Source organism: Ranitomeya imitator, chromosome 1 (assembly GCF_032444005.1).
Source record: "Ranitomeya imitator isolate aRanImi1 chromosome 1, aRanImi1.pri, whole genome shotgun sequence".
Classification (NCBI taxonomy): domain Eukaryota; kingdom Metazoa; phylum Chordata; class Amphibia; order Anura; family Dendrobatidae; genus Ranitomeya; species Ranitomeya imitator.
Window position 1 is genome coordinate 792,676,513 of NC_091282.1, and position 9,699 is coordinate 792,686,211.

Genomic DNA, 9,699 nt, shown 5'->3' on the forward strand with positions numbered 1-9,699 from the left:
GAACAATTAATGACTAAAACGCTCAATCTTCTTGATAATTCATCAAAGCAAGATGAGCATGACAAATTTGGGTCACTTTTGGCAGACCGCGTTAGAACACTGCCACGGGACAAGCAGCAAATGTTCGTGACAGCTGTCAATTGTCTGTTTATGGCAATTGATGACACACCCACCCTACCCCCTGCTCCACAAGTTATGACGGGTATTTTCAACGTTTTCAGCAACCCCATTATGCCTCCACCACCACCACCACCACCAGCTGCTGCATCGCAGCGTTACGGACAGGCGGCAACATACAGGGCCAACCATGTAGATGCGTACAGTGGCCATACACCTGTACCTAGTGCAACTGGCCATCGTTCCAGTATGCCCAATAGCAGTGTCTACTCCCAACCAGACTTATTTAATGATATGGGCTACCAACCGGAATATCATCAATTTTGAGATTTGATATCTCATCCTATTTGAGTAGAGACGGGAGTGTAGAGAATGTTAAACCGTTGAGTTCATGACCAAATCTTAAAAAGTTCAGATTGGCGTCTCCGGTCCGCTGCGGCGCCTCCTATCTTCGTTCCATGAAGTCCTCTTCTGATCTTCAGCCACGGCTCCGGCGCAGGCGTACTTTGCTCTGCCCTGTTGAGGGCAGAGGATAGTACTGCAGTGCGCAGGCGCCGGAAAGGTCAGAGGCACGGCGCCTGCGCACTGCAGTATTTTGTCTGCCCTCAACAGGGCAGAGCAAAGTACGCCTGTGCTGGAGCCATGGCTGAAGATCAGAAGAGGACGTCATGGAAAAAAGATAGGAGGCGCCGCAGCGGACCGGAGACGCCCATCCGACCAGACCAGCAGCGGGACCGCCCCTGGGTGACTATAATATAATGTCTTTTTCTCCTTTTTCAGGTAACATCAGGGGCTTATCTACAGCATTACAGAATGCTGTAGATAAGCCCCTGATGCCGCTGGGCTTACCTCACCCGTGATTTTTGGGGTGACAGGTTCCCTTTAAGTTTTGATAGGGATTACGCCTCACATTTTCACAGGTGTTAGCATCTGTGCCATACAGACTGGTTCATTAGTGGATAGGGTTCAGCCGTCATATGTTCTCTGCTGTTATATCTCACGTCCAGTCTTGGGCCTTGATTCTGTTTAGGCATCAGATCTTCTCTGCAGTTCAGGCAGCTCAACACCGGCACAAGAGTATTGCCAGTGCACGGCACCTTCAGGACTCATGAAGTAGTCTGCAACGGTTTCTCTCACACGCACACCCGTGTTACATTGCCTTCCTTGACCAAAGTTGTCCACTGCATCTAATTCTGACACCTGTGGCTCCTCAACTACCTCAGTGCTGTATTCCCGAGCATAGTTGTGGAGCACACAGCATGCCTTTATCACAGTGTCCACGGTCTCCGGATCTAACTGGATGGCAGTGTGAAAGATCCTCCACCGACTACACATGATCCCGAAGGTACATTCCATATATCTTCGTGCACGGCTCAGCCTATAATTAAAAATCCTCCGCCGGTCATCCAGTGCTCTTCGTGGATATGGGCACAGCAGGTGGGGCTTCAAGGGAAATGCCTCATCCGATACCATCACAAAGGGTACTGGATGTGTGGAACCCGGCAAAGGTCTTGGGGCTGGGAGCGTGCCGCCATCTCGAAGAATTTGAAGTCCAATCTGTGATGATTGCAACACCCGAGAATCCCCAGTACTACCATAGGCACCAACGTCGATAGCAACAAACTTGTAATGTGCGTCAGCCACCGCCATCAAGACCACTGAAAAATACTTCTTATAATTAAAGAAGCGTGATCCTGATCTTGGTGGCTTTAGCACTCTCACATGTTTGCCATCAACAGCACCTACGCAGTTGGGGAAATTGGCCACAGTTTGAAAGCCTGCTGCAACCTGCAGCCAAGTCTCCTCGGTTGGGCAAGGCATCACGATGGGCCGCAACTTCTGCCAGATGACAGTACATGTGCACCGTACAATTTGCGAGATGGTGGATTTGCCAACCCTAAATTGGAGGTGCAGGGATGTGTAGCTCTCTCCTGTGGCTAAAAACCTGAAGAAAGAAAAAAAATAATTTAGAAAACCTACGAACACAAATTGTGTTGCAAGATAAAACATCCACATCATGGCCACTAGCGTTATGGGGACACAGGCAGCATTGCGGCAGCATTATGAGGGAAACAGGGTGCACTCGCAGCATTGTGGCAGCATTATGAGGGAAACAGGGTGCACTCACAGCATTGGGGCAGCATTATGAGGGAAACAGGGTGCACTCGCAGCATTGGGGCAGCATTATGAGGGAAACGGTGCACTCGCAGCATTAGGGCAGCATTATGAGGGAAACAGGGTGCACTCGCAGCATTGGGGCAGCATTATGAGGGAAACGGTGCACTCGCAGCATTGGGGCAGCATTATGAGGGAAACAGGGTGCACTCGCAGCATTGGGGCAGCATTATGAGGGAAACGGTGCACTCGCAGCATTGGGGCAGCATTATGAGGGAAACTGGCAGCATTATGGGGGCACTCGCAGCATAGTGGCAGCATTATGAGGGAAACGGTGCACTCACAGCATTGCGGTAGCATTATGAGGGAAACTGGCAGCATTATGGGGGCACTCGCAGCATAGCGGCAGCATTATGGATTAAACAGGCAGCATTTGTGGCAGCATTTAGGGGGGCACTAGCAGCAAGGCCTTACCGCAAGGTGATGAGCAGCCTTTCTTCTGCAGAGATCGCTCTTCGCATGACCGTATCTTCGTAAGTGAGGTGTGGACCAAGAAGAATTAGAAGACGATCAAATGCCTCAATGGAAAGACGGCAAAACTGAGAAAATTTATCTGGAAAGCTGAAAATAAAAAGGAACATAAAACTTTAATTTTAAACACACACATAATGTATGTTGTATATATCCAAAAAAGGTACAAAGAAACACAGTTGTCAATATACCATTTCTCACTATATCTTACCTCCTTAAATCACGATAAAGAACATGGAAGTGTCCTTTTTCCTCCCGTTCATGAATGATGGGATGAACCCACATTGTTTTTTGGCGTCTGCTATCCCTTCTTCTCCGAGATTGCTCCTATGGGAGAATAAAGTATGTGTTATTATATGGAACTGTACAACACATGTTATACAGCTGGCAAGGCCGGGTTCACATTGCGTTCCCCCAGTCCGTTTTGACGGACTTCGTAACACCGCTGCATAATGCGGTGAAACGTAGTCCGCTAGCGCTGCCATTGACTCCTATGTCTGACATCACTAGCCATGTGCCGTCATTTGAGTGACAGTCGGACCTCTAGACTCTGACTGCAGCGTTTCCGGGTCTGTCACTGCTAGCGCAGATGCTACATCTGCGTTAGTGATGTGCCAAAGTCAGCACTTGCGTTGCAGCAGACCGTGAACGTATGTGTTGAACGGGCTGCTGTACACATTGTGAACCCAGCCTAATACGCAAAGTGTTCACATCTAATGACATTTTCTTACCAGCTCGCTGTAGTGGTGCAGCAAAAGTAGTGCCGTATGCAACAGTAGGCAGTTCTGTTCTGGAGTTAGACAATGGTGCGGCATCTTGAATTCAACAAGGAAGCAAAATGGTGAAGAGGGGTTGGACCAGGAAATGACCTCATGGGTTTTTTTTTTTTCAACCAACTTTATCTGCTGTAAAAAACGCATAAAAAACGCACAAAAAACGCATGTAAAAAACGCATAAAAAAACGCATAAAAAACGCACAAAAAACACACAAAAAACGCATGCGGATTTCCTGGGAGTAGTGCCAATTTCTCCTCAGGAAAATCTCAGGAAAATTCTGCACAAAAACCTGACGTGTGCACATACCCTAAAGGTAACCTTTGAAATTGGTTCAACTAGGCTTCGGCCTACACTCTGCTCCTCTCCTCCTCCTGCTGACCCTGGGCTCTAACACCGCCAGTTTTTGCCCGGAACTGCTAGCTGCACAGAGAAAAACACCAGCCAATGTGTTAGTGGGGTTCAGCACCGCCAGCTGTTCCCCTGCTGTGTAGCCGGCATCGTGTCCAGCACAAGCCACGCTGGCACAACAGACCAAAAGCTGCCACCAGTGCAGGCTTCGGCCTACACTCTGCTCCTCTCCTCCTCCTGCGGACCCTGGGCTCTCTCACCGCTAGTTTTTGCCCGGAAGTGCTAGATGCACAGAGAGAAAAACACCCGCCAATGTGTCAGTGGGGTTCTGCACCGCCAGCTGTTCCCCTGCTGTGTAGCCGGCAACGTGACCTGCAAACGCCACGCAGGCACATGAACTGAAATTAAAGGGACCCTGCCACCCACCCCAAGGTGTTCCTATGTATAACAGCCACCTTGTACAGCAGTACTGCTGCATTTGTACAAGGTGGCTGACTTTTTCTCCTTGCCCATGGGGAACTCAACACGTACAAAATGTGTCTCATTGAGACCATTCCACTGTCCCTGAGGTGTGACTTTCCTTTCTAATGATACGCAGCACCCCCCTTGGTAGCGCTTCCCGTCTTCTGACATCATTGGTTCACTGGCTGCGCCTGTGCGTCCGCCCTGCCTGAAACAACGCTTCTTGTTGTCTTACTTATTTTGACTGCGAGGGTGTGATTGATGGGCACGAGCAGTGCATATCTTCGCCTGTCTTTTCTCATCTCCTTCCGCCTTCTTCAGACTGTGCGGCCTCATGGCTGCGGCATGCGAGAAGGGATCAGCTGAGGCCGCCCAGTCTGAAGCAGGTGTAAGGACATGAGTGACAGGCGAAAAAAATTACTGCGAAAGGCCACGAATCCCAGCCCCGTAGTGTGACTTAAAGAAAAGACCCTGCGGGTCTGGGTTTCATGGCCATCGCTAACCGCACCGGCCTACATGAAATGAGGTCAGAAGACAGGCAGCGCTCACAGCGCATGGCCAAGGGATAACAAGAGCGCAGACTCCTGTATGGCAAATAACAACGCTCAGGAATCTGCGCCCAGCACCTTGGTGTAAATTTTGACCCCTGTGCTGCGTCTCCTTAAAATGACAAGTCACGCCTCCACTACTGCTTGACAGTATAATGGGCTAAATAGTGTACGTGTTTTATTCAGTGTGTGCAAGGAGCAAAATTAATAGAGCAATCTTTTACTTGTGCAGCATTAATCCTGCACAAGGTGTGGCTCTTGTACCTTGCAACACCTGAGGGGGGGTTCAAGGTTACCTTTGAAATTGGTTCAACTAGGCTTCGGCCTACACTCTGCTCCTCTCCTCCTCCTGCTGACCCTGGGCTCTAACACCGCCAGTTGGTGCCCGGAAGTGCTGGCTGCACAGAGAAAAACACCAGCCAATGTGTTAGTGGGGTTCAGCACCGCCAGCTGTTCCCCTGCTGTGTAGTCGGCAACGTGTCCAGCACAAGCCACACTGGCACAACCGAACAAAAGCTGCCACCAATGCAGGCTTCAGCCTACACTCTGCTCCTCTCCTCCTCCTGCTGACCCTGGGCTCTAACACCGCCAGTTTTTGCCCGGAACTGCTAGCTGCACAGAGATAAAAACACCAGCCAATGTGTCAGTGGGGTTCAGCACCGCCAGCTGTTCCCCTGCTGTGTAGCTGGCAACGTGACCTGCAAACGCCACGCAGGCACATGAACTGAAATTAAAGGGACCCTGCCACCCACCCCAAGGTGATTCTATGTATAACAGCCACCTTGTACAGCAGTAATGCTGCATTTGTACAAGGTGGCTGACTTTTTCTCCTTGCCCACGTGGAACTCAACACGTAGAAAATGTGTCTCATTGAGACCATTCCACTGTCCCTGAGTTGTGACTTTCCTTTCTAATGATACGCAGCACCACCCTTGGTAGCGCTGCCCGTCTTTTGACATCATTGGTTAGCTGGCTGCGCCTGTGCGTCCGCCCTGCTCGAAACAACGCCCCTCGGTGTCTTATTTATTTTGACAGCGAGGGTGTGGTTGATGGGCACGAGCAGTGCATATGTTCGCCTGTCGTCACTCATCTCCTTCCGCCTTCTTCAGATTGTGCGGCCTCATGGCCGCGGCATGCGATAAGGGATCAGCAGAGGCCGCCCAGTCTGAAGCAGGTGTAAGGACGTGTGTGAGCGGCGAAAATATTTAATGCTCAAGGCCACGAATCCCAGCACCGCAGTTTTACTTTATGAAAAGGCACTGTGGGTCTGGGATTCATGGCCATCGTTAACCGCAGCGGCCAACATGAAATGAGGTCATAAGACGGGAAGCGCTAACAGGGCCTTGCCAAGGGATAACACAAGAGCGCAGACTCTTGTACAGCAAATAACAACGCTCAGGAATCTGCGCCCACCACCTAGGTGTAAATTTTGACACCTGTGCTGCGTCTCCTTAAAAAGACAAGTCACGCCTCCATTACTGTTTGACAGTATAATGGGCTAAATAGTGTACGTGTTTAATTCAGCGTGTGCAAGTTGCAAAATTCATAGAGCAACCTTTGACTTGTGCAGCATTAATGCTGCACAAGGTGTGGCTCTTGTACTTTGTAACACCTGAGGGGGGGTTAAAGGTTTCCTTTGAAATTGGTTCAACTAGGCTTCGGCCTACACTCTGCTCCCCCTGCTTACCCTTTGCTCCAACACCGCTAGTTGGGGCTGTAGGAAGACAATCTTTAATAGGCAACGCATCCTGGTTCCAGCACCGTCAGCTGTTTCCGGGTAGTGTCAAGCTCACTGAGATGCCTATGTCGTGTTGCGGTTGGGTTAGCCAACTCCAGGGTGCCTCCAGTTTAGGAGCTTCCTATGTGGGCTGAGTGAATTGGTAGTCAAGGCTGGTTCTGTAGTGCCAGTAGGCCAAGCTCCCCCTGTAGGACTGTTGGTGTTCGGTAACTGCGGCTGCCTCGCGGCCTAGCTGTTCTCTCCTCTCCTGTGGACCTTCTGGTCCACCACCTGGTTCCAGCACCGTCAGCTGGTTCCGGGCCGAGCCTTTGGCTTAGGTGCCTCCTCCTGGGTATCCGAGTTCCGCCAATGCCAGGCGGTCCTTGGTAGTGCTTTTAAGCGCGGGCACCTACAGCTTAGTAACGGGGTTCCAGCACCGTCAGCTGGTCCTTGGTCGTGCCATTGGCTCTTGCACACTGGGGCAACGCATCCGGGTTCCAGCACCGCCAGCTTGTTCCCGGCAGTGTTTTTGTCACAGGTACTCCCTCGTGCCCAGCCTGGTTCCAGCACCGTCAGCTGTTTCCGGGTACTGTCAAACTCACTGAGACACCTATGCGTTGCCCCGTCGTGTTGCGGTCGGGTTAGCCAACTTTAGGGTGCCTCCAGTTTAGGAGCTTCCTATGTGGGCTGCGTGAATTGGTAGTCAAGGCTGGTTCTGTAGTGCCAGTAGGCCAAGCTCCCCCTGTAGGACTGTTGGTGTTCGGTAACTGTGGCTGCCTCGCGGCCTAGCTGTTCTCTCCTCTCCTGTGGACCTTCTGGTCCACCACCTGGTTCCAGCACCGTCAGCTGGTTCCAGGCCGAGCCTTTGGCTTAGGTGCCTCCTCCTGGGTATCCGAGTTCTGCCAACGCCAGGCGGTCCTTGGTAGTGCTTTTAAGCACGGGCACCTACAGCTTAGTAACCGGGTTCCAGCACCGTCAGCTGGTCCTCGGTCGTGCCATTGGCTCTTGCACACTGGGGCAACGCATCCGGGTTCCAGCACCGCCAGCTGGTTCCCGGCAGTGTTTTTGTCATGGGTACTCCCTCGTGCCCAGCCTGGTTCCAGCACCGTCAGCTGTTTCCGGGTACTGTCAAACTCACTGAGACACCTATGCGTTGCCCCGTCGTGTTGCGGTCGGGTTAGCCAACTCCAGGGTGCCTCCAGTTTAGGAGCTTCCTATGTGGGCTGCGTGAATTGGTAGTCAAGGCTGGTTCTGTAGTGCCAGTAGGCCAAGCTCCCCCTGTAGAACTGTTGGTGTTCGGTAACTGCGGCTGCCTCACGGCCTAGCTGTTCTCTCCTCTCCTGTGGGCCTTCTGGTCCACATCCTGGTTCCAGCACCGTCAGCTGGTTCCGGGCAGAGCCTTTGGCTTAGGTGCCTCCTCCTGGGTATCCGAGTTCCGCCAACGCCAGGCGGTCCTTGGTAGTGCTTTTAAGCGCGGGCACCTACAGCTTAGTAACCGGGTTCCAGCACCGTCAGCTGGTCCTCGGTGCCATTGGCTCTTGCACACTGGGGCAACGCATCCGGGTTCCAGCACCGCCAGCTGGTTCCCGGCAGTGTTTTTGTCACGGGTACTCCCTCGTGCCCAGCCTGGTTCCAGCACCGTCAGCTGTTTCCGGGTAGTGTCAAACTCACTGAGACACCTATGCTTGCCCCGTCATGTTGCGGTCGGGTTAGCCAACTCCAGGGTGCCTCCAGTTTAGGAGCTTCCTATGTGGGCTGCGTGAATTGGTAGTCAAGGCTGGTTTTGTAGTGCCAGTAGGCCAAGCTCCCCCTGTAGGACTGTTGGTGTTCGGTAACTGCGGCTGCCTCGCGGCCTAGCTGTTCTCTCCACTCCTGTGGACCTTCTGGTCCACCACCTGGTTCCAGCACCGTCAGCTGGTTCTGGGCCGAGCCTTTGGCTTAGGTGCCTCCTCCTGGGTATCCGAGTTCCGCCAACGCCAGGCGGTCCTTGGTAGTGCTTTTAAGCGCGGGTACCTACAGCTTAGTAACCAGGTTCCAGCACCGTCAGCTGGTCCTCGGTGCCATTGGCTCTTGCACACTGGGGCAACGCATCCGGGTTCCAGCACCGCCAGCTAGTTCTCGGCAGTGTTTTTGTCACGGGTACTCCCTCGTGCCCAGCCTGTTTCCAGCACCGTCAGCTGTTTACGGGTAGTGTCAAGCTCACTGAGACGCCTATGCGTTGCCCCGTCGTGTTGCGGTCGGGTTAGCCAACTCCAGGGTGCCTCCAGTTTAGGAGCTTCCTATGTGGGCTGCGTGCATTGGTAGTCAAGGCTGGTTCTGTAGTGCCAGTAGGCCAAGCTCCCCCTGTAGAACTGTTGGTGTTCGGTAACTGCGGCTGCCTCACGGCCTAGCTGTTCTCTCCTCTCCTGTGGACCTTCTGGTCCACATCCTGGTTCCAGCACCGTCAGCTGGTTCCGAGCAGAGCCTTTGGCTTAGGTGCCTCCTCCTGGGTATCCGAGTTCTGCCAACGCCAGGCAGTCCTTGGTAGTGCTTTTAAGCGCGGGCACCTACAGCTTAGTAACCGGGTTCCAGCACCGTCAGCTGGTCCTCGGTCGTGCCATTGGCTCTTGCACAGTTGGCCAACGCATCCGGGTTCCAGTACCGTCAGCTGGTTCTCGGCAGTGTCTTTTGCTCTTGTACCTTCTGCTCCCCATCCTGGTTCCAGTACCGTCAGCTGGTTCCGGGCAGAGCCTTTGGCTTAGGTGCCTCCTTCTGGGTATCCGAGTTCCACCAACGTCAGGGGGTCCTTGGTTGTGCTTTTTAGCACGGGTACCTCCTGCTTAGTAACCGGGTTCCAGTAACGTCAGCTGGTCCTCGTTAGTTCCATTGGCTCTTGGACCTTCGGCTACCCATCCGGATTCCAGTACCGTCAGCTGGTTCGCGGCAGTGTCTTTTGCTCTTGTACCCTCTGCTCCCCATCCTGGTTCCAGTAACGTTATCTGGTTCCGGGCAGAGCCTTTGGCTTAGGTGCCTCCTTCTGGGTATCTGAGTTCCGCCAACGTCAGGCGGTACTTGGTAGTGCTTTTTAGCACGGGTACCTCCTGC

The 9,699-nt window shown here is 52.7% G+C and overlaps 1 protein-coding gene across 1 annotated transcript; it reads right to left on the bottom strand.

Annotated features, from left to right (window-relative positions):
- Positions 1-1,012: 1,012 nt before the first annotated feature.
- On the bottom strand, positions 1,013-3,048 carry LOC138646190 (uncharacterized). The gene is made up of 3 exons (XM_069735687.1): positions 2,975-3,048; positions 2,707-2,853; positions 1,013-2,062 (listed from the first exon to the last, which is right to left on the bottom strand). Exons 1-3 carry the CDS (start codon positions 3,046-3,048, stop codon positions 1,144-1,146), a joined length of 1,140 nt encoding a protein of 379 aa, XP_069591788.1. The 3' UTR covers positions 1,013-1,143.
- Positions 3,049-9,699: the final 6,651 nt, after the last annotated feature.

Excerpts from the sequence above, each read along its gene's own strand:
- LOC138646190 (XM_069735687.1), bottom strand. The coding sequence starts at position 3,048 with ATGTGGGTTCATCCCATCATTCATGAACGGGAGGAAAAAGGACACTTC. Across the intron at positions 2,854-2,974 it reads CTTTATCGTGATTTAAGGAG|CTTTCCAGATAAATTTTCTC; the intron begins GTAAGATATAGT and ends TTTTATTTTCAG. Across the intron at positions 2,063-2,706 it reads AGGCTGCTCATCACCTTGCG|GTTTTTAGCCACAGGAGAGA; the intron begins GTAAGGCCTTGC and ends TTCTTTCTTCAG.